The sequence below is a fragment of the Meleagris gallopavo genome, chromosome 13, assembly GCF_000146605.3.
Source record: "Meleagris gallopavo isolate NT-WF06-2002-E0010 breed Aviagen turkey brand Nicholas breeding stock chromosome 13, Turkey_5.1, whole genome shotgun sequence".
Taxonomy (NCBI): Eukaryota; Metazoa; Chordata; class Aves; order Galliformes; family Phasianidae; genus Meleagris; species Meleagris gallopavo.
Window position 1 is genome coordinate 17,735,018 of NC_015023.2, and position 24,360 is coordinate 17,759,377.

The 24,360-nt window shown below is 46.7% G+C and overlaps 1 protein-coding gene across 1 annotated transcript in view; it reads left to right on the plus strand.

Annotated features, from left to right (window-relative positions):
• Positions 1-1,853: 1,853 nt before the first annotated feature.
• The window catches only part of SPG7 (SPG7 matrix AAA peptidase subunit, paraplegin), a 28,931-nt gene continuing 6,424 nt past the window's right edge, over positions 1,854-24,360 (plus strand). Inside the window, exons 1-11 of the mRNA XM_031555461.1 lie at positions 1,854-1,893; positions 2,792-2,881; positions 7,438-7,688; positions 8,706-8,845; positions 11,454-11,556; positions 13,044-13,169; positions 13,496-13,658; positions 14,106-14,279; positions 19,462-19,586; positions 20,711-20,813; positions 21,848-21,958. Coding sequence (XP_031411321.1) covers positions 7,470-7,688; positions 8,706-8,845; positions 11,454-11,556; positions 13,044-13,169; positions 13,496-13,658; positions 14,106-14,279; positions 19,462-19,586; positions 20,711-20,813; positions 21,848-21,958 — 1,264 coding nt within the window. The 5' untranslated portion in view covers positions 1,854-1,893; positions 2,792-2,881; positions 7,438-7,469. The remainder of the gene's footprint in view (positions 1,894-2,791; positions 2,882-7,437; positions 7,689-8,705; positions 8,846-11,453; positions 11,557-13,043; positions 13,170-13,495; positions 13,659-14,105; positions 14,280-19,461; positions 19,587-20,710; positions 20,814-21,847; positions 21,959-24,360) is intronic.

A 24,360-nucleotide genomic window follows, 5' to 3' on the forward strand; every position in this document is an offset into this window, starting at 1 on the left:
GTCATACAGGGCTGCCGTCTGTAGGAGTTATGTATGCATTGCACGGTCTGCCGCCGGGCCGTCGCCGAGGCTGGCGTTGATCAGAGGCTCTCGGCCCGTCGCTTCGTGCCGGGGAGCTGAGCGGGGCCGGAGCTGCGCGGCCTTCGGGGCCCATCGAGCCCCGCTCCGCAGCACGGTGTCTGGCTGACAGCGAGAGAAAAGGCCGCTTTCCGTTCCCAGTTCTGCCTTCTTCACGTGTTCGTTTTACAACACAGAGGGCGGTGGGTGCAGAATTGGGAAAGGGCTTTGGCTGCCTCAGAGCAAGCGATACAGCCCTAGAATCCTTAGGAAGGGACCTTCAAAGATCATCTATCCAACTCCCCTCCTACATGGACACCACAGCTCCGTCTGTGTTCGGAGCCTTGGGAGTCAGACATCCTCCGCGTTCCTGCACAGCCGGCTCCGGTGCCTCGCAGTGTCACCGGGTGCCCCTCTGAAGCTGTGCTCCTGCAGTCCCTGTGCGGCTGCTGGCTGCTCTGGGTGTCTGGGAGGCTTTCTCCCATTCCGCGCGGTGTGTGGAACTGTTCTAATGCTAATTACTAGCTGGGAGAGGCGATTCCTTTTTCTAAATACTCAGTAAAAGGTATGGGAAGTTGAAGATTCTGAAGATATCCGTGTCAGTGAATGTCATTCAAAGCAAATGTATCTTAATTTGATAGGTTTTAATCCTGGGTCCCAAAATTTTAGGTCTGCAGATGGGAAAATTGTGCAGAAAAGCCAGATTAGTATATCTTGTGTGAAGCAATTCAGCTGTGGAGCCTGATGCCCTGATTTCAGCACTGTTTGAGATTAATTCACTGCCTGGGCATCCCAGCAGCCCACAGCAGGAGGTTGGAACAAGATGACCTGTAAGGTCCCTTCTGACCTAAGCCATTCTGTGATTTTATGAGCTAGGCCTCCTGCAGGACCTAATGCTCTTTGTGCTTCAGCGCAGGGATCAAGTACAGGCAGCCCAAGTAAGTAATGGAGGAACAATGGTTGGGTTGCTGCGTGCATCATGCCAGGCTTTCCAGCTGCCTCAGTTCTGTGGTCAATTTAAATTAGTCCACACTGTTCCATTCCAAAAAGCACTGATGCCAACACAACAGCAGTTGTGTTGCTGCCTAGCAAGGTAGGAAAAGAAGGTGAGGGATTTTAATCTAGTTGCTGCTCCTGTCTGGTTTGCTGCACAGCAGCTTGCCTCTGAGCCATAGAGGCACAGGGGGACAGGGAGTCATACAGCTGAGAAGGGGGAAGGCTTGTGTTGACTCAGAGTATTAGTTCGTGTCAACTTTCGGATGCTGTGAAATTGCCCTTAAATGCGGATTTAAGCTGTAGGCTTGCTGCTGAATTCCCATGGGGAAAACAGTTGTGTTACAGTTGTGAACAGGGCTACAATGTAGTAATGCTTAAGATTTTCTGCTACGGGGGGGGGTGTACTTGTATCTGAGGAGTTGATTTCCCACCTATCTCTACAGAGTTTTGAGCAGGGGTACAACAAGGAACACGATCGCAGTTTTCAAGTGTTTTGAGCATATGTTTCTATTTATACCAGTGCTTTCTTTAAACTGGATTGTAAACAACATCTTCACAGTCACGTGGCAAGTTCATAGCACAACCAGGAATAATATTTGGGGCTTCCAGCTGCCGGTCCTGTGACTTACCCACAATATTTTCATGTTCAGAAGTCTTTGTCTCACGGGATCTGAGGATGGTAAGCAGTCACAGTACTTTTCCAATAGTTGTCTTTTTTTTTTAATCTTCCTCTTCAGGGCCTTCTGTCACAAACACTTTCCCCCACGTGTCAAGGTCTGGGTAGAGTCCTTGTGAAGCAGCACATCATTCGAGATCCAGCCAGGCTTTGGAATCTCTTGGGTGAGTCCTGAAGAGCAACTGTACAGGCGGAGGAGAAAAGATCTTATTTAGGAAGCGTGTTGACTTTTCCTTCCTTGTCATTCCTCAAGCTGAAATCAAGCTGTTCTGTTCTTGGCTTTGAGATCAGTGTTCTGGCTTATTGTCTGGTGGCATGGAGAAACAGTGGCACCTTTCCACAAGGAGCTCGGTGTGATGAAGTAAGCACTGGAGTCATTAGTCATTTAAGAACAGCAGACTTCAAACTGGAGGATCTTGCTGAATCTCATTAGCAAAGCCTAAGAAGAAAATATCATTCACTATGAGAAATTGAAGCTATTGTCCTTAAATCAGTTGCCTTGCTTCTCTCATTTTTTTGTGTTTTCTTGGCAACAAAGCTTTCACTTCATTGTTCTGTAGCAGCTACTCTGAGTTTTATCGTTTGTTGCCATGATTTCTTGGCTTTTATTAGAGAATCCCAGCAGCATGTTCTGAGAAACCTGTCTTTAACTCCAGCACACGGTTTCCTTTAGCATGCATTTCCAGCTCCAGCATGAGGCTGCTTTTAACTGACCATACCAGTTAACTTCAGTTGTGCCTTGGGGAATGTCTGTACTGAATACATTTCTCCAAATGATTTTCTTTGCCGTACTAAAATCATGTCTGAACAAACTCGTGTCTTCAGTTGGATTGTTGAGAAGTGTGCGTTATATAAGGAAACTGGAGGAGTCTGTCCCTCCCATTACTCCCTCTTACGAAGCTGTCTCATTTTCTTGGCACACAAACGAAGCTGTGCTCTTGGGTGGGTGTGGAACTTGGAGTTCTGTGCACTTGGAGCTCGTGTGTTTCTGCTGTCCTTGGTCCACCCCTCTCTGTCACCTGAGGTCTGTGGTGGTGACTGTGTAACTCTGCTTGCCTGCAGGTAGCACTTACTATTTTACTACTTCAAGCTGTCAAAGGAGTAACCATAAGAATGGAGGATTCAAAAAGAAATCTCCAAAGGAGGAGGAGGGTATGTATGTATGTGCCAAAAGCATGTTTAATGGCGTGAATCTTTTGTGTGCATGTGAGGGATGAAAGTGGACAGCATGGGAAGGTACTGGTAATGCTTATCTCTGGGCACTGCAGATTTGTTCCTGTAGCTCATCAGCCTGTGGCTAAGAGGAAGTGTGAAGGGGTACATTGTCTTAGCTGCTGGAATATTAACACAGATTGTGAAACTGATTTGTAAAAGGTGCCACTTTGCATTCTGTGCAAATAATTTCATTGATTTGGATTTTTTGCTTTAATTTTGCCACTTTACAGAAAGGAATGGGATCTGCAGAGTTTCAGTCTGGAGGTTCTGGTGCGGAGCACCGACTGAACGAGGAGCTGAACGTTAACATGAATTGAAACTGGAATCTGTTTCTTGTTCTGTTTACCTTCTTTGTGGATGTGTCTGCTTCCAGTGGTTTACAGAGCTCGAGTTTAACAATTGCTTAGAGAGTTCTTAGCTGTGTTACTAGGGGCACTTGCTCAGATTTTTTCTTTTCATAAAACAGGTGTTCCTGGATACTGGGCTGTTGTTTGCTTTGGGTTGTTTTTGCTTGTTTTGCACTGTCTAATCCCCAGGCATCCCAGCACAAAGGATATTCTGAAAATTAATGGTATCTCACTAAACATGTCCTGAAACCTATGGAGCTGTGTGGCATGCCAGGTTACATGGAGAAGTCAAGGGGTGTGCCCTCTGTGCACCTTGAGCTTGTTGGGGGAAGGAGAGAGGGAATGAAATGGCACTAAAAAGGAGCAGGGGTTGTGAAATAGCACTTGGGTTCTGGGCAAAAGCCTTGCAAAAAGCCTGTTTTGATCCTTGTGTCTTCTACCAGTTATCTCATACCAGTGGGTTCTCCCCGAAGACTTTTCAGATTGGAGCTGATTTGTGGGTGTCCCTTTTGAGCATTGGCATTGTTGGCAACCTTTTCCTATTTGTAGATTGACAACAGCTGCATTCCATTTTAAAAGTGTAATTTGACTCTTCTTTTCCAATTCTATAAGGAAAATCCTCTGCTCACTTGAGAATGCATACGCTTTCCCTCTGGAATCAAAATGCATACAAGGCTTCTAGGATCTGAGTTGACTGTTTTCAGACTCAGTGGTGCAGTTTTTAGCTGGAAGTCACACAGCTGAGTTTACTTTTATTCCTTTATTTTTTTAAGAAAGGTGTCAGCAGTTGTGCAGATGAAGGCCTTGTGCTTGCGTCTTGTCAACAGTGTTTGCAGAAGCATTAAAGTCCGGAGTGTTTTCTTCCTTTTGTGGCTTTAGTGATGCTTGCAGGGGCTGCTGCTGTCTGAGATTTGTTGGATGTCTGTGTGCTGCTTTGTCCTGGACTCCTGAGCTAGGGTAAGTCTTGTGTAGGTGGAGCACCAGACATCTGCTGCAAGTGGGAAGGCACGTCAGGCTTTTACCTGGGTATCATCAGGTTATGGAGTAGCTCGGCTTCTCCCTTGTTGTGCTTAAACACAGTGGTAGAATCCTCTTGAATGAACTGACGTGTGAAGTGAAAGCAATGAGATGCTGATGCCTTCAGCCTGACTCGTGCCATTGCTCGCGGTCTCTCGAAGCCCAGAGCTGTGGCCTTGTCAGTGGCTCTGGGTAACAGAGGTGCACTGGGACACGTGCAGGTATGGCAGAGTCCTCGTTAGGGAAGGCTGAGCACAGAGCTGGGTGCTTGTCATTAGTGAGACCACACAGGCTGTGGTGTGCACAGCGCCCTGAAGAACTGCGCCTGTAAAATTAGTAAACAGTAACATGCTGTGTTCTGTGGCCTCTTTTCTCCTGTGATTAATGGATAGCTTGACTTCGGGAGGTGGAATGCTACCCCATGTCTCCAGGGGAATGTTCATCTCTGCAGTAATTATTAAAAAGAACTCTTCAAACTGTCAGTGCAGCCCTTGCAAGATTTTAATCAGAGAGTTCAGATCTGGGGTTAATGGCAAATCATTGCTTCGTGGAGGCTCTCAGAGACTGAAGAGCTGGAAGAGTTCCCACAGCTGTTGCTGGTGAGTGTCACATCCAGTGCCTGGTTCTCATTTGCTGGGTGTTGTGGTGGGGTTGCTTATGGTGCAGTGTGTGAATGTTGTTCTGTAAAGACGGTCACATTTTGCATAAACTAAGAGATAGATTAATTTTGTTCTTAATTAAATGCAGGGTAGAAGAAAGCTTTGCATCCTCTTGTAGCTTTCCAGGCGTTTCTGAAACAACTCAGCTGTGGGTTAAACATCTGAGTGTGGAGGTGTGAGGTGGCCAGCGGTTATCTCCGTAGTGACAGCATCCTCAGCTGTGCCTTAGAACGTCTTTATTTGCATCCATCTGAAATTCAGTACAGAGAAATGCTTTAGCCACAGTTGCTGCTGAGATCTTCAAGGAGTTTTGCACAGCAATAGACAGACTTTCTCATGTCTGTACTTATTTCTCTGGAGTTTTCTCTATAAAACCTTTTTATTTACAACTTGCTCGGTAGTTGAGGACAGTGCCCAGACAGAGGCCTCTACCATCCTGTATTTTAATTTTCTTTAATCAAACCGTACTGGGTGTCAACCTGTAGGGTTGTTGGGTTTTTTTTTTTGATTAATTGCAGTGTTCTCCTAAAGCTGGATCTAGCAGATAACACACAGGTGAGGAGAAGGCATCAAAGAAGGAAGCAGATGGGCTGGACGCAGCGCCTGAGCTTGTTGCTGTGTTTTGGAATTACGACCTTATCTGAAAAGCAGCATTGTTTCTATTTAGGAATGAACCTTTCCTGCTGGACGTGGAGCAGGGCTGAAAAATGATGCTGTGCATCTGAAGGGCACAGTACTTTTTTTAGCTTCTGCCTGGGTCATATGTTTGTCCCTTGGTTTGTTGTGCCGTGCGTGGGCTCTGATTGGTGGTTAGTGATAAATGCTGGTGTCACAGCGTTTGTTAGGAGCTGGCAAATAAATCTCATCTGGGCTGCAGGGGCAGATGTGCCTGCAGTCCGGTGGCACAGAATTAATTTCTTTCTGGGAGCAGAACGGTATTTATGTATGCCATGTTGCTGTTGGCTTTAAATTGCATATCAAGAAGGAGTAGTAAATTATATCTATTGAGAACTTCACGTATCTGTAGAAAGAGAGATTGGTTGTCATCTTAACGTGGGAAACACTAGCTGGCTGCTGGCATTGAGCAGGAATTCTACCTTTTCATGTGCACCACCAGAGTGCTGGGAGCTGAAAAAGGCTCTGGGGGCAAACCCTCAGTGTGGATCATCCCCTCCTCTCATGTCTTCAGTGTCAGTTGTGCAGGAGAGGTGCAGAACACATCTAATGTTTAAATACTAATCTAATGTTTAAATGAGACAGACTCTCAGTGGAGAGTTACCAGGCCTGTGTAAGAGTGAAGTCACATAGCCAGGGAGAGAATGTGCTGTTCTGTTAAGGTAATGAGATTGATTTGCAGTGTGTTTCAGCTCGTGGATAAATTGCATATTGCTTCTCCTGTGCTGTTTTAGATTTATTGCAAATGCGGATATTTTCTTAAGTAGTAAAACTGTTGTTGGTCTTGTGATGCAGGGTGCCAGCAGATCAGGAGTGCAGCTGGAAGCAGTTACAGCTTGCAGTGCTGTGCTACATCATTTAGCAGTGCCGCTAAGGCTGGTTTTATTCTGCCCTAATATTTTCCCAGTAGCTATGGTTATGTCTAACAGGACTGGGCAGAGCAGAAGCGTGGTACTCAGAACTGAGCTATAGTCACAGTTTGTAACAAGGAAGGTCTGATGGCTTTGTTTGGTCTGCGTCTGTATTAGGCTGGGAAGTGAGGTATCCTTCATTGTAGGGCAGAATGACACTGCTGGGGTTGTAACAGGTATGGTGGACTGTGACCATCCAAAGAGTCCTGCAGCAGGGTTGGGCTGCCTAAAAGCAGGAAGCTGCAGGATTGCTGAGTCTCTTCATACGTGCTGAAATTTGAAAGCAGTGGGCTTTTTTGCCTCGCTGGTGCTTTGGTTCCTCCTCTTCCTAAAGCCACAGTTAAAAGAGGCAGTTCTCCATTGTCTGTAGTCTGTGTAGGCAGTGCCTCACTGCGTGGCTTTTGGGGCACGGGGCACAGCTGCACATAGCTGTGGTAAAACAGACCGGGTTGGAAGGCAGCAGTGTGGTGCACCCTGGTTATTGCTGGCCAGTGGGTTGCAAAATTTGCCTCTTTCCAGGTGGCTGCTGGGTTTACAACGGTGTGCTTTTATAGCCTGGCTTCTGCCCTGCTGCTGCCTGTGCGTACAGCCTAGGCCCTGCGGCCTGGCAGCTGGGAAGGCAGAAAGGGCTGCAAGTGTAATGTAGCCCAAAAACCTGGCTCACTGTGTAACCTTGAGCAAATCACCCAACCTCTGATTGCCTTCGTGAGCCAAGCTGAAAAATGGCCTGTGTGGTGCAGTCAGGTGCTGCCTCTGGGCACGGTGCTTGCAGGGGTACTGCTGCGTTCATCTCTGTCACGGAGCTGTCCCTCTGCTGCCACAAAGCTCTGCACTGACATGCGGAAATTCTTCTTCTCTGATTTTATTTTATTTTTTCCCTAAAGAGGAAGAGAAACGCAGGAAAAGGGAAAATCAGATGCACCTTGAACGCTTGCGGGCACTCCTCATCATTACGCTAATAGTGCTGCTGTTTCGATTCACCGTCAGCGAGAACAGAGAAGGACCCAGCATCTCCTGGAATTACTTCATCAGTGAGATGCTGTCGAAGGGGGAGGTCCAGAGAATCGAAGTGGTTCCAGAGAGCGATATTGTGGAAATCTACCTGCACCCAGGAGGGACTCCGCATGGACAAGTTGTGAGTGACTTTCTGCCGTTGGAATAGATGATCACAGATTGTCTTAGGGACCTGAGGTGATCTTAGAGAAAAAGAATTGAATTAGTAAGTGATTATAAAACTCTAGCAGGTAAATTTGCTCTTCCCTCGCTTTTCCTCTTTCTTTTGTGTGAAGCTCAGGGGGTTCTGGTACTCCTACCAACCTGGAATTTAAACTGTAAGAGTAATTAACAGTGACCTGAAGGAAATGTTACGAATGTTTAAAAAGCTGGAGAAATTCACCAGTTCTTTCTTACCAGCTCTGCCTGGTATGCCGAAAGGAGTCTAAAAAATAGCTAAGTTCTTATTTCTAGATCCAGTTTAAATTTTTTCTCCTGTTTGGATTTTAGTTTCAGGTGCTCTGTCAAATCAGGAAGGAAGTGCAGACTTCCTTCTTAAATCTGCTAAAATGGTGAAAAAGAGCAAAGCTCATTCACATCTTATGTAACTTTGCTGGGCAGCCCCCAAGAATCAATACAAACTGACTTGAGAGATTCAAATATTGTTCTTTGGTTCACCTCGCTTAGCTCAGTGATTTTTATGATCCATTTGCAAGCTGCTGGATGAAATTAATTTCTGAGCAGGACATAGGAACAACATCCAAAATGCCTCCTTCTCAATGATGTAGTTTTCCAGATGTATTATAAATTTTTGGCTGGGCCCAAAAATAGCACTGTAATTGGGTTTGGAATGCTAACTCCATTCTCCAGCTTGCCCATGAAGGCATGATGACCTCTTGTTCCTACAGAGACTTAGAAAAGCATAGAAGGCGAGGACAAGGGGCTGCAAGGACTGGCCTTGTCCCTAACTTCACTTGGAGTCCCCGTGTTTGTTATCTACTCGTTATTTCATTGGTGTGGCTGATGAAGGACGTAACGATGCTGATTTTGTCTGACTTGGCCATGCTGTGCACCCCTTCTGCTTGTTGTTGTCTATATATTATATATATTATAGCACGCTTGCACTGTCTTCATGCTGCTTCTCATTGCATGTCTCCAGAACGTTACCCTGCTGTACACCATGCGAGTGGCAAACATCGACAAGTTTGAAGAGAAGCTGAGAGCTGCGGAGGACGAGCTGAATATTGATGAGAGAGAGAGAATCCCTGTTTCCTACAAACACCCCGGCTTTTACGGAAAGTACGAGCTGATATCATGCTTACTGTTTATTTTATGTTGGCAACAACATCCCTCACTTGGAGAGGAAAGTTCCTTCCAACTGAACGTTATGTAAATAGAAAACAAAAGAAGTGGTCCCTGTTTGGAGCAGGTAGCTGGTCTCTCAGAAATGCTCTGGATGTGCCGTAGCATTTCAGAACTGAGAGTCCTAAGGAGGTGTATGGAACCACAGCGTGTAGCAGACCAAAATGTTTCAGCTCAGTGTCGGCAGGGCTGAGGAAAGCCTGTCAGCTGCTTTGTATTCTTGCATAGCTGAGCACCTTTTTGTCTTTATAATCCATTATTCGAGTGCAGTGATGGATTCTGTGAGATAGAAATCCTGACTCAACAAGTGTGATGTTAGACCCTGCTCCGTGCTGAATGTTGATGGTGCAGTCGGCCTTCCCCCATTTAAATGCCTTGAGGAAGGCCGCGGTGGTGCTTCAGTCTGCAAAAATAAACACCCAGTTTGGGCCTGTTCCCCAAATGGCTGTGGCTCAGAGGACAGCCTGTGCTGGTGCTGGCTCCTGCTGTGGGCCACATACTGAGCAGGGCAGCTTTGCTGCTAAGATACAAAATCTCAGTGAGAGAGAAGTACTTCTACTAAACTTTCTGTTAACCTGAAACCAAGATTTTTTGCTTTTAAAAACAACAGTAATTAAGAAGTCAGTGCTCAAATAAACAACAAAGAGCAAGAGATGAAATCTGTCGAAAGACTCCCGCGCTCTGGCCAGGCTCCGTCCCGTTCTTCCCTGTGATGTACAAGTGTGGCTGTTTGCTGCTGATGTGGTTTATTTACCCTTCTGTTAGGGCTGGCAGCTTGTTTTTACAAGGTAGGATTTATGGAGTCCAGGGCACAAAACTGATCTGTGGGGCTTGCTCACTGGGCTGTTGGACAGCCCCACCTCCAGCACTGATGGCTGCTACTGCTGCAGAAAGATGCTTTCCATCAGTGTATGAGGCTGGTATGGGTGTTTGGAGAGCTCTCGATTAATTGCTGATTCTGAAGTACTAGAGATGCAGCACAGTAGTTCTGCTTGCCAAGTAGAGCAATCCTATATCCTAACAACCAAGAAAGATAGTTTCATACTGCTGCAATCATCTGCCAAGGTGGTCTGGTCACCTGCTTCTGCTCCACACAAAGATCTGCATCATCTGGTTTCAGAAGCCCCAGGGGTTTGCAGCGTGGTATCATTCCTCTGGTGGTGGAGATGCAGCCTTTCTTTCCAGGTACCTCACCAAGTGTGAAATAAATGTCATGTTTGTATATGAGGAAGATACCTGGAGAGCAGTTTGTCTAATTGCTTGTCCTCTGAGCAACAGCTTTGCAATTTTAATTCATTACTTACGTGGAGATAGGTAAACTTCTCAAACTGCTCGTGCAGTATGAAATCTTCAGTTCATATTGAGGGCTTGCCAATTTTTGTCAAGCTTTTAAGAAGAGTAAATTGAACTGTTGAAGTCAGCCAGCACCACAAGCTGCTTCCCTTGCCCCTGAAAAGAGTTTTTTAAAACACGCAGTGGGGTCTGAATCCTCTCTGAGGAGACGTCAGAGTCAGGAGTTTAACCTGTGAGGCACTGTGTACTTATGGCTTGCATTCAGTTTACTTTCAGATCTGGGCAGTTGATGCATTTCAGAATTAATCCTCTGCTTGCACAGTTGACAAATTGGAGGTGACTTTCAGCTTTCAGCGTTGCCTAGGAGCTCTCACTAGGAAGAAACAAATGCAGCTGGGGATAATACAGCATGTGCTGGTTCCCTTGTTTCAGTAAATCATACATTTCGGAGGCATGGCACACAAACCCCTAGTTCAAAGATAAGGAACAGAAGTGTGGTGAGGGCAGATCATTTCATGGGGTCAAGCAGGGCTCGTGCAGCAGAGCAGGGGGCTGAGGTAGGGCTTCTCGAGTCCCAGCCTGGCATCTGACATGTCAGATAATTTTTCCTCTTGTTAAAAGTATCCTGAGTGTAGAGCTCAGGAAATTCTGTCCTCAGCATGTTTGTCTCATAAGCACATTAGGCTTGCACTGCCAGCTCTGCTCTACCTCTCCCTTCTAATGCAATAGTTACTGCAAAGGATCCAGAAAATTCGTTATGTTGGTTGCTGATGGTCTTCTGTCAGAAGGACTTGTGGGAGGGCCAGGGTGGGCTGAGCAGGCTGCATAGCAGCCTCATCCTGGAGGCTTGCACTGGGATTTTGTGCCAGGAGTGGGCAGTTAGAAGCAGCCTGGTGTTCCTGGACACAGGGTAGGACTGCCAGCACCATCAGCCCCTGCTCAGGATGTGATCTGACTCCTGAAGGTCCTACCTGTTTGATAAGCAAAATGCCTCTGAAGCAAAGGGTCAATGGGAATTGCTTCTGCAGCCACAGCAGTGTGTGTCAGTGTCTTCTGTGAAACTTCAGAAGTTATGTAATTGCTGGGGGTTTGTTACATCTATATAAAACTATACATCATGGATGCTCACGGTTGCATTTCTAGCCTAAGTGTCAGGACCTTTTAAAACACTAAAAATAGGAACATTGTGTAATATTTACTGAGCTGTGGCTGGATACTTCAGTTTGTACCTGTCTTGCCTTTGTCCTTTCAGTGATGTCATTTCCCTGATAGTGACACTGGTGGCTCTGTCCATGTTGTGGAGCATCTTCCGCCTTATCAGGGTTGCGGGCCGGGCAGGAGGATTCAATGCTTTTGTGAGTATCCTGGGTCTCTCTGTTGCTTTGCATCCTGTGAGTAGTCTTGTCCTCTGGCCTAACCTCTTCCCTTTTCCCCAGCAAAGTCAACACAGAGTGAGAGTTAACTGATGCCAGGGACTCTTCAGTCTTGTTACATCTCGTGTCTTTTCCTGACCTGATCATCTGACCAGATTGTACAGTAACTGGCCTTAGTGGAGGCCCTTTCTTTCCCCAATGGCAGGAAGGGCTGAGCTCAGTGAATTTGCAGTCCAGTTTGCTCTGCTATTTTCAAAGCTCGTTAATGAGTTGCAGCTGCAGATGGTGTTTTTCACTGGGTCCTGCCAATATGCCTCCCATACAGCCAGGAGTAGGAATTGCTGCTTTTTGCAAAATGAATTCTCAATTTATAAAGTATGTTCAGATTCTGGATTTCATTATGTGTTGGCCTGTTCCCCTCACGCCACATGGCTCACTTGCAACATCAGTTAAATCTCCTCCTACCCTCCTCCCTTGCCCGGATCAGCTGATGAAACTGTGTAGAAATCAGCCCTGGTGCTGGTATCGACCGCAGGGACTTGGGGGTGAAAATAGTGGTGCATTCAGTCCCTTGTTGGATTTCCCACTCAATATCCTCTGAAGTTCTCCTCTGGCTTTGAGAGTCTCTTTATACAAAGGGGTACAGCTGCCTGGGAGAGAATAGTTTAAAGAAATGCTGAGTAATGAGGGCCTTGAGGATTCATTTCTGCCCTCGGGTAAGTGGGGCAGCAAGGCCCTGCACGTTTAACTCTTCACTTGGACAAACATGTTTCGAAGGCATGAGAAGCTATAAACTTTCTTCTTAAAGCAAACAAAAAATCCTGAGTAACTGTTTTCAGCAGGACATAATGAGCAGTTACTAGCAGAGTGTTGAACTAAACCCTTGTTTTGACTGTTGCTGTGGCTTAATGCACACCAGGAGGCTGAGATGTGCTGCCTGTTCAATTGGAGAGCCTACAGTTCTGTCCCTGGGTTGTGCTGCAGGAGAAGCTGATGGCATTGGACACTGGTGCAAAATGCCTGTTTGCACATGTTTACAAGGCAGTGTTGGTATTTATTTACTTATGATAGTAATTTACAATCCATACATACTCCTTAAAACTGTACCTGTCCTGGATGTGTTAAGGACCAGAGCGTTTAGAGTCTGGGGGAGAGGATATTAATTAAGGTTTGGGGCATTCTACATGGTTTTTATTAAGTTTTTCTACTCAGTCCATGGGAAGTTGAGCTGGGTTGTGTTGGAAGTACTACTGCAGGTTTACTTTGTTTCTTCTCAACAAAATACTGATCAATAAAGCTCAAGTCAGCAGTCTGGCTGTGAAGTATTTCCAGAGCTAAGTAACTAACAGCAGTGCATTGGTGGGCGTTGTAATGGTCTTTGTTAGGGGCAGCTGTACTGTGCTGCTGCTTGCAGAATAGCAAGCAAGCTGTCCAGAGAGCATCTTCAGTACTTGTGCTGCTTTCCACAGAATCAGCTGAAAATGGCTCGTTTCACCATTGTGGACGGAAAATCCGGGAAAGGAATTGGCTTCAAGGACGTAGCAGGAATGCACGAGGCAAAAATGGAAGTCAAAGAATTTGTGGACTACCTAAAGGTATAACAAAGCAAACACTGCCTGTTTTCTGGGATAGAAGGTTAAAGTGGGGAGGAGAGAATATTTATTCTCTTTATCATGCGTGATACTGAGCAGCCTTTAGTTTAAAAAAAAAAAAAAAAAAAGCTGGAAACTTTTTTTCTGCTGTGATCAACATGACTCAATCTCTATTTCCAGTTCTGTAACAGACTGCAGATGTAGCTGCTCCTATTACGAGCTCAGGGTTGGTCAGGATGAAAACAATGTCAAGAAGTTCTGGAAAACCACGTTCTTGTGCAGATGTGTTATGTGAGCTGAGGATCTGACACAGCTGTGTTGTTCTACAGAATCCTGATCGCTACCTTCAGCTCGGTGCTAAAGTGCCCAAGGGTGCCTTGTTGCTTGGACCACCAGGCTGCGGGAAGACGTTGTTGGCAAAGGCAGTGGCCACAGAAGCACAGGTGCCTTTCTTGGCCATGGCAGGCTCTGAATTTGTGGAGGTGATAGGAGGTAAGCTTTGTAGGAGGGAGGGAATGCAGGTTGCTTGGAGAATGCTGTCTGGATCCCTCAAAAAGGAGTTTTCTCATTTCTTTGCATGAGAAGGATGAGTTGGGTATTTCTGCTGAGAACATAAAAGGTTTCAGTGATAGCAGAGAGTTAATTATGTAGTACCTGAAACACGTTTTCTCTGACTTGCTAGTTGCTTCCTTCCTACAGAGGGAAACCGCAGGTCTCCACCTGAAAGCATTATCCCTGACTTGCCTCTGCTCCATGTCGAGCAGTATCGTATCTAAGGAGCAAAGATAGGAGTTCAGTGGCTAGTTTTTTGTGTCTGGCACGTCAAGGGGGTCACACAATGAGGGTTTGGTCAGGATTGGGTGCCTTTTTGGATCCACGATTCTTGCTCTACAGCTAACAGTTCTAGCTTTGAAGCTGATTTCTTCTCTTTCTGTGCAGGTCTTGGAGCCGCACGAGTCCGGAGCCTCTTCAGAGAAGCACAGGCTCGTGCACCCTGCATTGTGTACATTGATGAAATTGATGCCGTGGGCAAGAAGCGCTCAACTAATGTATCTGGTTTTGCCAATGCTGAGGAGGAGCAGACCTTAAATCAGCTGCTGGTGGAAATGGATGGTCAGTATTTTTTTCTTGGCATTTGAGCCCCTCTGTGGCCTTGAAGATCTGGGCGTGTTGTTCTGTTTGAATTTGCCATGCCTCTCTAGTGTTCTCAAAGCATTCAACGGTGCATTCCCTGGAGCGAGGCTTGCTTGTACTTCACAGCATGTTCAGTCCGTAAGCTCAGCACTGCAACTTGGTCATGTCCATGTTCAAAGAGCCTCTGAGTGACAAGTGAGAACAGTGTTTGGGACCTCTTTGTACGGAATGGCTGTGGCCCTGAAGGCCAGGTGAATTTATATCTAGTAAACTTGAAAACCCTGGAACCTTGAATGAGCTATTTTTGTGACTGTACTCCAACAGCCGAGTCAGGAAAGAATGTAATGTCACATTCAGAGTGAATTCGCCCCAGTAACCACACGAGTATCCACCCACCTGCTGATAAAACTGATGGAAAACATGCGCTAGATATCAAGGCTGGCAGAGGGCAGCAACCCCAAAGATTCATGCTGTAGTGAATGGCTTCAGTTCAGGAGTGTTTTCCCACTGTCAGGTGGAGAGGAATTGTTTACAGTACTGAGCAACAGAAAGAATTGGCAGCAAGGACAGTAGTGTCTTCAGCTGCTAATGTTTAGTTCCATGGCCACTAAATGCTGTCAAATACCTGCTATATCAGGGCACAATCTGACAGGTAGTGTTTTAAAGCCTGACGAGGGCTGAAGTTTAGTTGTCCCAGAGGGGTGCATGCAATGAAATGCGTTCATTCTCCTTTCTTTGGCCTGCTCTCATGTTGCATGCCTGGCTGCAGGATGCCTATCTAAGGTGGGAGGGAGAAGCTTTGCAAACAACTCCTGGTTAGGTGCCACTCTTCTGGATGACTTCTGAATGTACTGCGTATGGAATCAACCCTTTTCTCAGGCACAAATGCCAAAAAGAACAATCCTTTGTCTATTCTTAGTCATAACTGTCAGAGCCTGCAGCCCTGACCTAAGTCTCATTGCTTCTGTGGCTAAATCCTACAATTGCAGATCAGCATGTGTTTATATCTGTCTGCTGCTTTGTGGGACAGGGCTGTTTTCCCTTGGCTGACCATAAATGTGGCACTTACCTCATCAGACTCTTCACAAGAGAAGTTCTGCACTAAAACCATCCCTCTTTCTCCAGACACGTATATATTTTTACTGAGTTTTTAGAGTGAAGCAGTGGGTGCAGCGCTACTGAAGCAGAGCACATCCTGTGGTTCTGCAGCAAGGCTGCTTCTGGAGGTTGCTAAGGAGTGAACCTTCCACTCTCAGGGAGGAAGCTAGGATCTGTAAAGTGTTTTCAGGAAAGCATCAATGTTCCTCAGTACTGCACGCAAGATGATCTGTAATGCTGGATCTCTGCCTGTGCTGCAGAAGGAGAAGGAATTGTAAGCAGAAGCTGTACAAACAGGAGAGGTCCTGCTGTACAGAGATCCTCCAGGACTCTGCCTCAGCCCAGGTGCCTGGGAGCTCCTGGAAGGAGCGGTGTGATCTGTAAGTGGGTCCTAAATAACCAGGCACTGATCTGGTTATCAAAGGAGCATCCCTGAAACATGTGGTGCTGTGTAGAACCAGATATGGCTATAAATACATGTGCAGTTTCCTGGGATTTTGCACATGCACTAACTTAGGCAATGTAGCCAAGCATATGAGCATATTTGGAGTGAGTGTAACTGCTTACAGCTGTATCTGTATAGCAGTGTCTCAATGGAAAGGCCTGTAGTAACACATAGAACAGCAATCCCAGCTTGCTTTTGTTTTTTTTTTTTCCCTCTTGACAGTTGCAGGGTGAAGTGACAACAGGTTACCACTGAATCAGATGGAGGCCCATCTGTGTGTTCAGGAAAGCGTGGTCAGTACAATCCACATCTCAGTGTTAGAAATGAAAGTGCCTGACTTCCTGTGATCTGCAGAAATCAGGAGTTGTTTCTAGAATGTTGCTTTCTGGGCGAGTTTCAATTAAAAAATCAGGGCACAAGTCATTCAAAAGTGAGTTCAGAAAGTAAGTGTTATCCTTTATCCATACATAAGTGTATGCTTTAAGAGTCCTTGAGAAAAAACAGCTTCTGTACTGTGTGCTGCCTAGCTAATTCTAAAATGGGTATTGCTTCATGATTATAAATTTGTATCATACAGATCATGTACTGAGTCCCTCACTTGCTGAATGCTTTATCTAACGGTAAAAAAATACCCAAAGGAGTTTACAGTGTCAGATGAGAGACAGCTGGCAAAGGCTGTCGGTGCAAGCATCGTGGGCTTACTGTTGGCTTCATAAACACATAAACAGTGGTCCTGGCTTGTGTTATTGAACTGCTATCTAATTGTGCATGTTACCTCGGGGAGGTGCCTCTTGTTACCTCTATGTCCATCATTACAAAACAAAGTTTTTGGGAGGAGAGTGAATTTCAAGGAGATTGAGAGCTTACCCAGGCATAAGCGGAGGGTTTGTGTGCATTTCTGATGGGAGCCTTGAAATGGGAGGTCACAGTTCTCTTGTTGCTGTCGTGAGCTTAATTTAAAGGTAGAACTGCTGCAAGGTAACACCACAGAGCTGAGTTGAGCTGATAATTTGAGAAAAATCAAGTGCAGAAGTAGATCTGTGAATCATCAGCTTAGCAGTGACTGGAGTTTGTGTGTGCCAATGAGATTACTCAGAGGTAAGGTACAGGAAGAAAAGGAGGGTCAGAGCCAAGCGGAAGCCCTGCTGCAGGCTGGAGGGCCGGGGAGGACACCCTGCACAAAGTTACTGTACGAGGCTGTAAGGGGTGAGGCGTGGAGTTTGATGCTCTGCAATTCTGGTATGCAGATTTTAGAGTAATTGTGCTCTTTCTACAAGTGACCTCGGTTTGCTTCCTTCTGACAGCTTGCTTTGTGTTCTGGAAGCGTCAGAATTCAGTGGGAGAAGGGGAGGGACTGGGCTGAGCTGTACAAAAGCTGACTTTAAAAACCGGAGCGACTCGTACTCCAGCCTTTGTCAGAACAGGTGCCTGTGCTGAATAGTGAATCTTCCCTCACAAATCGCAAACAAGCGGAAGAGGAATGTGACCCAAATACCTCCTCTGCTCTGAATGCATTTGCGAGGAGCTTGTCAGTCCTGGGCTGCTCTGTGCTTTTGTGACTAAAGATGCAAGCCAGTCCTCTGAAGTCCTCGGACCTCTCCCCTTGTCTGGGCTGGGTGCAGGTTTGTGACCCTGTGGCTTCCTCACAATGGCAGCCCCTTTTTCAATGGTATTGTACACAAATGATGTCCAAAATGCTTTTGAATGAATGCTAACAATGCAGACGAGCTGCCTATCAAATGCAAGTGTCAGCAGGCAAGAGGGCACTCAGCGATTCAACTGGACCCTCCCCATTTCCTTTTAGAAGTGCCTGAAGCTGTAAACGATGTAGATGTGAAGGCTCTCTTTGGGCCAAATGTTCAGAGCTGTTTCTAATTTGTTGACGTGGCTGAGGTGGTGGTTTTGTAGCCTGTTCTCATGACTGCTCGTTGTCTGTGGAAGCCAGGGCCTGTCACGTGCCAGGTGACATCGTGCTGGGAGGCGTGATGTGACTCAGGCTGCTGCTGTGGGTTTCTTGGAGCTGTTTGGCACTGCTGGGAAGCAGGCTCGAGAGCAAGTGGGGCAGAAGCTGCAGCGAGGAGGATGCATTCAGTGGATCTGTTTCGATTATGCTTGTTCTAATAGTCAGACCTATTTTAAGGTCGAGCTTTCCCCGCTGCAAAGCTGGTAATGTACTGTACCACCTAATCGTGCCGTGTGAATGAAGCTTGCTATCCCCCAGGTGCCTGCCCCTTGTTTATCACACTCCAAAGCACAGTGTGATGCACACCCGAAGAGCGGTCAGCTTCATCCTCTCCAGGAGCTTATTTAGACAGCGTCCTGCAGGGAGGAAGAACAGAGGTTTGCTACAGTGCAAGCTGACAAAGCCGGTCCTCTGACTTACCTGTGACCTTAATCTCCCTGCTGAGCTCTTGTACGCTGACACATTTGGCAGCTCTTCCGGCGAAGCTGGAGAGAGCTGAAACCCACCCAGCTTACGTGCATGGAGCTGCTTTCTGCAGTGTGTGACTTGGCAGTGAGGAAGCACACGGGACTAACGCGTCCTTTCCCTGGGAAGGCTGCGAGTGCTGGGGCTGCTGGATCTGCTGGAAGCAGGTGACTCATAGCCAGAGGCCTCCGGGCACCTGGTGGAATGTAATAAATAAGCAGTGTGGTTCAGTGATTCAACATCATCCCTGGCTCCCCACCCAAGCAACACAACCACTTGCCCCTTCCTGCCCTCCTCCAGCTGTTTGTGCTCCGGCTTCCCAGAAAACTCTGTCTGCCTTTGGTGCCTCTGTACTGCTGGCTGCTCTCACAGAGCCTGTAATTCCTGATGCTCCCTTCATCTTTAAGACCTGGAGACAAAACCTTGTGACTGTGGCTTGAGCTAGTTTGTGCTAATCATCACTTCAGAGCTGTTCGGTCACATTCTGTCCCTGCCTACACGATATCTGCGCTGTACGTCTTTGCACTGCTCTGGCCTGCAGTGTGCCTGGGTGCCTCTTGAGTGATAAAAGATGCAGATCAAATCATGCTGTGATTGAGTGGTGAGGTTATGTCCTGTGTTTTTGTGTTAATCCCATTTGGTCAGAAGAAAGCCTGTTCCTTCTCTGGTGATGCTGGTAGCCTGTCTGTGGTCGAAGGCTAAAAGTGAATGAAAGCTGAAAGGGTTTTCCACAGCAGTGCTGGGGAGGAAAATGCTATTTCAGCTAACAAACATTGTACAACTGGAACTAAAGAAGCAGGAATTGGCTTAAGGCTGGGGATGAGCAGGCATGTCCGAACTCATAAGAATAGATTCTGTTCCGGTTTCCAGTTGGAGCAATTTCAAAATATGGCAAAAGAAAACCCAACAAAACAAAACTGGGGCTTAAAAGGGAATTTCAGTATGCCCACAATGACCGGGAGGGGCTTGGGAGACCCGAGAGGCTCCTTCCTGCCTTGTGCTCCTAGCTGAAGAGGACACTTTCTCAGCCTCAGCTGCCCCAAAGGATGTTGTACCTACATTCTGCCTTTGTGATAAAGCTGTGTGAGAGATTCTCTGCATCCTGCCCTGCCTCTTCCCTTTCTATGCTTGCAAGGAAGTCTCTGTGATGGTGAAAACCTTCACTTTTGTTTTTATTTGTCTTGTTCCAGGAATGGGGACCACGGATCATGTCATAGTGCTGGCTTCCACCAACCGTGCTGATGTTCTGGATAATGCCTTGATGAGACCTGGCAGGCTTGACAGGCACATCTTTATTGATCTTCCAACACTCCAGGTATATTCCATCATCTGTCCTGTCCTTTCTATAGTGTTCATGACTGAAGTGTCCCAGTCCTTTCCTTGCTGATTGTTCATTGGCCTGGCAACAGCTGAGCTTGGGGAAGATGGAGATAGTATATGAACCTCAGCAGCAAATTCTTCTGTGAGGTTCTCTGCCATGCAGATGCAGAACTTTGTTGTCTTCTCTCCAGGAAATCAGGAGCCACCTAATTGGCAAAGCTGGCTTGTGTGGGGAAAACTCAACTTGTCGTGTGCCTTGAGCACCGTTTGTCTTGAGGTTTATCATCCTCACTCTCCTCATCAAGCTCCTCATTTTCTTTCAGGCAGCCTAAGTGACTTTCCTTCTGAATGCTTTTTTAAATCCATCTATTAGGGGAGTCTGTCATGTCCGCTGTGTTGACATTTGTAGTGGAGCTTTGGAAATAGGCTCAGCTGCAGTGAAGGTCTGTCTGCTCTGCCAGCACAGTCTCTTCTTCTCCCATCTGTGCTTTACTGTCATCCTCAGAGTTTTCAGCTAAAATACCTCAAATGCCTGATACAATCTGGCACCGGAAGCATGAACTCTGCAGCTGCCCTGAAGGAGGAAAGGGAAAAACCCTGGCAACTGAGCCCATTGTTTTAATCAGGATCTCCTGGGCCAGCTGAATGAGTCATTCCTTGGCTGCTGGCCAGCCGTCAGCTCACCCCCACCTCTGTCTGGGAAGTGGTCGAAGGCTAAGCAGCTCGTAGATGGGATTTTTTTTCTTGCAGTGCAGGAGGGAGCAGGTAGCTGCATCCTGAGCTCCTTCCTGCAAGTGCTTATACGGTAAGAGAAAAGTTAAAAGACAGATCAGAGTGAAAGTTAGAAGTGGAGAGCGGCCCTGAGAGAGAAAGCAGTGACTCACGGTAAGCCTCCGTACATCTGTTCTGAATTTGAGAGCTGGGTGTTTATCAGGGCTCCTGTAGAACTGAAGTGCTGTAAGGACAGCCCTGCCCTCTGCCGGCAGTGTCACTGTCCCTGCTGCCAGAGGTCTGGCTCTTCCTCTGCTCCCTGCCTTAGGGAGCAGTGAAGCTGCCATGTTAGGAAGCTTGCTGGGCTCAAACGTTCACTGTTATGTAAGTGCTCTGTGCTCTTCGCAGGAGAGAAGAGAGATCTTTGAGCAGCACCTGAAGGGTCTCAAACTGATCCAAGATGCCAGCTTCTACTCGCAGCACCTTGCTGAGCTGACTCCAGGCTTCAGTGGTATGACATCTTGTATCTTGAGGGACTGTTCCGCCTCCTGCCATGCTCGCAAATTCAGCTACCTGAAGCTTCTCGGTAGCTTAGGTTTAAGAGGGTATTTTGGTCTCAAGGGCTTTTTTTAAATTTTTTTCTCTTTCCCTTAAAATCTTTCTCTCTGCTTAAATAGGGAGAGCCTGATCAGCTCCCTTGTGAAAGGAGCTGCAGTGAGCAATTGTTTGTGGCTATTTTCAGTGTCCTGTGATTTCTGGGAATAGCAAGGTGCAGAGGCTGGGGAAAAATAAGCTATTACAAGAGCCTGGGATCCTAATTCCTGTTTATGCTCTTCTCTAAGCTGTTGTTGAAGATAAGGTGTTGTACTTCACACTGAGATGTGGAAAAACACCTATGTTGATAGGCATTACCAGGAAAGCGGATAGAAGAAAGGAATAGCAATTCCTTCATCTGTTGGAGTAGAAATTGGACGACTCTGGCTCCTGCATTGAGCCTGCTTCCAGGGTCAGTCCCTGGGAGTTTTAAACATTGCTGAGCAAGGGGCTCCAGAGTTCCTGTTTATGTGGAGTTCCTGGAATATCCTTTCTGGGTTTCCCCTCTAACAGGCCCCAGCGCACTGCCTCTTCGTGACTTCTTTCAGCAGCCCCCCACCACCATCACCCACACACACAAACTCAGAACAGATGTTCTTTCTCTTCTGCACAGAGGTTTGTGTGGTTGCTGCATGAACAGTGCAGCAGCCCATGCCAATCCAGACTGCCCACAGCACTCCCCTGTTGTTAGAGCCAGCCTTGGCTTTAGCCTCTTAATTGATTGCTGAACTCTGTCCTCTGTATGGCAACACCGTGTTCATTGCCAAGGCAGTTGTATTGTTCAAATCCAACGTAAACACCATGGCTGAGATTCACTCTGTTCCCAAAGAACAAAGAGGAGCTTGCAGCGCAGGCTGTGTGACTTCCTTAGGCCCTCCTCCAGATCTGTTCTGCCTTATCTGTCTGTCATACAACAGACCCGATGTAATTCTTGCGCGCTCTTGCCAACAGGAGCAGACATAGCAAATATATGCAATGAAGCTGCTCTCCATGCTGCTAGAGAAGGTCACAAATCCATTGATACTTCCAACTTTGAGTATGCTGTGGAAAGAGTCATTGCAGGTAAGTGGCCCGGCCGCTCCTGGTATCTCGCTGATCTGTGCTGTGCTCCTTGAGAGGAGGCCCAGGCGACTGGGTTGTGTTCCAGGGCCACAGCTAGGATCTCTCTTGTCTGGAAAATCTTGAAGGCAATAATCACAAATGGACCAGCCTTTCTGAATCTGTAGGCAACCTGAACCGCCAGCTCAGGGAAGATATTCAGTAGTAATGCATATACGCAGAAAAAGAGGGAGAAGATTCAAGGCTGTATTTGTCTTTGAGCTGTTGGACTCGATGATCTTTAAGGTCTTTTTTAACCTGGACGATTCTGTGATTCTATAGAATATATGGCTTTTTAATTAAATATTATATGTATGCATAAACATTTTAGGGAATCTTAAATAAATAAAATAGTGGAAGTATCTCTGGGGTTTTGTTCTTTCTCTGGACACCTGCTACATAAACATGAATAGCAAAGCAAATAGGCTATCCTGCCCCAACCTCAACAGCAACAGGAAGAAATGAGAGATTTTTCTTCTTGGCCTCGAAGCCCAGACTTTGATGAATTGGCAGAATAAACTGAAAGACAGTGGAGTACTGTTCTCTCTCTGAGAACATCCTGTCAGCCTTTCCCTGTTGCTTGTGCAAGTGCCAGCAGAGGAACCTCTGGAGACTACCGTGTAGCAATATATTATAGGGAAGGGGGGAGAGAATTCCCAGAACGCTTGACCTCACCTGAGGAGTTTGAATCTGGTGGATTTCTGTCTGAACTTTCCTGCAGGCAATCCCTGACTTTCATATTCAGACCCTCAGCTGCTTCCAGGCTGCAGTGTCATCACCGGGGGTGAGTCTGGGCAAACAGCCTGGCGTTCTGTGCTTTTCTTAGAGTGGATGAAGTAGGGTCTTCCTTCTGGGTCAGGTATTTCCTGGTACAGGAGTTGAATTTTCATCGTTTGCTTCTTATCAGAAAATGCCCAAATATTTCCTTGTTTAAGAGAAGATATTTGAGATCTCTTCTGTTTCACCTGCCTCTTACAAACTTAATCCTGGGAGTGCTTTGGGTGACTGAACGCACTTCCACAAAGCCCAGACTGTATGCAGCAGCTCCTGGGAGTGGGCAGTGAGACAGCTCTCATTGCAGTACAGAAACCCTAATCAGCTATCACATAAACGTGCTTTATTTTTCCATCTGCAAGAGAGCGTACTGAACTTGCAGGGATTCCCTTGGCTTTTCTTTCTGAATTCTGCCTTTTCCTTAGTTCCCCAGGCATGGAGGAGGGCGAAAAGCAAGCAAGACCACAGGGGATGTGCAACAGAAGGAATATCTGGGACTCATGTGGTGGCCATGAGAGGGCATGGGCTTCAGCAGCTTCACTGCTGACAAGCTGGCTTGCTGCACTGAGGCTCTGTGACATTTGGGAAGCAATATTATCTATTTGTTGCTTAATCTGATTTTTTCATGTTAGCAAGACCTGGCTATTTTTTTGCAGAAGAAGTCTAAAAGGCCTGAACACCCCTCCAGGCCCATATATTAAGTGTGCCCTTGCCACGTAGTGGGAATGCTTCTGGGTTTCACAATTCAGTTCAATATTTCAGTTGCTATGAAAGCTTTTCTTGAAGGAAACAAGATATTACTGTGCTTTCCATTATAAGCTTCTGGTTTTAATAAGGATGATGTGGAATCAAAAGAGAACTTTGCAAGTCCTGAGGCCCTGTCAGCCTTAAAGCTTTGTGTTGCTGTGAGGGAGGAACATGAACTCTTCTCTGTGGTAGTCCCCATTGTGTTTTCAGTTTGGGAACAGAAAGCAGTCAGTAAGTCAGGTCTCCTGGGAGTGCTGGAGGAAACCTGCTGAGCACACAGAGGCATTCAGGGCTTGTCCTGGGAAGACGGAGCAGAGCCTGTGTCCTGGTGGGGTTTGTGGACACAGCATAAGGCCAGCAAAACCAGCTCAGGGTTTTTCCTGTGGTGTTTGTCTCATAAAGGTGGTAAGTCCGGGCCTTCAGAGAGCTCCCCAGCCTGGAGCTTTCTTTATTTGGGGGCAGAAGCAATCTTCATGGGCACACTTTGTGCTGTTGTGAAGAGAGCACAGTCCCTCGCTTCTTGGTGGGCTGACAGGGATGCTTGCAGAATGTAAGAAGTCATGAAGCTATATATAGCATATCCACACATCTCTCTGTAGAAGGGATGTACAGGGACATGCACACGTGCTGCTGAAGGCAGAGTAAGGGGCTGACTAATGAAAATCAGGGCTGCTGCGATTCATCTGCGATTCCATCACCATCATGCCTTCCAGGGCACAGTGGTTTCCAGGGTCCCTAAGCAGTACTTCTACAAGATCTGCCGTGCTCGTTTTGCTGCTTCCTTGTTTAATAAAGCTCTTGACTTTGCTTAAAAATTAATGTTTAATAGAATGTTGTTTTCCAAG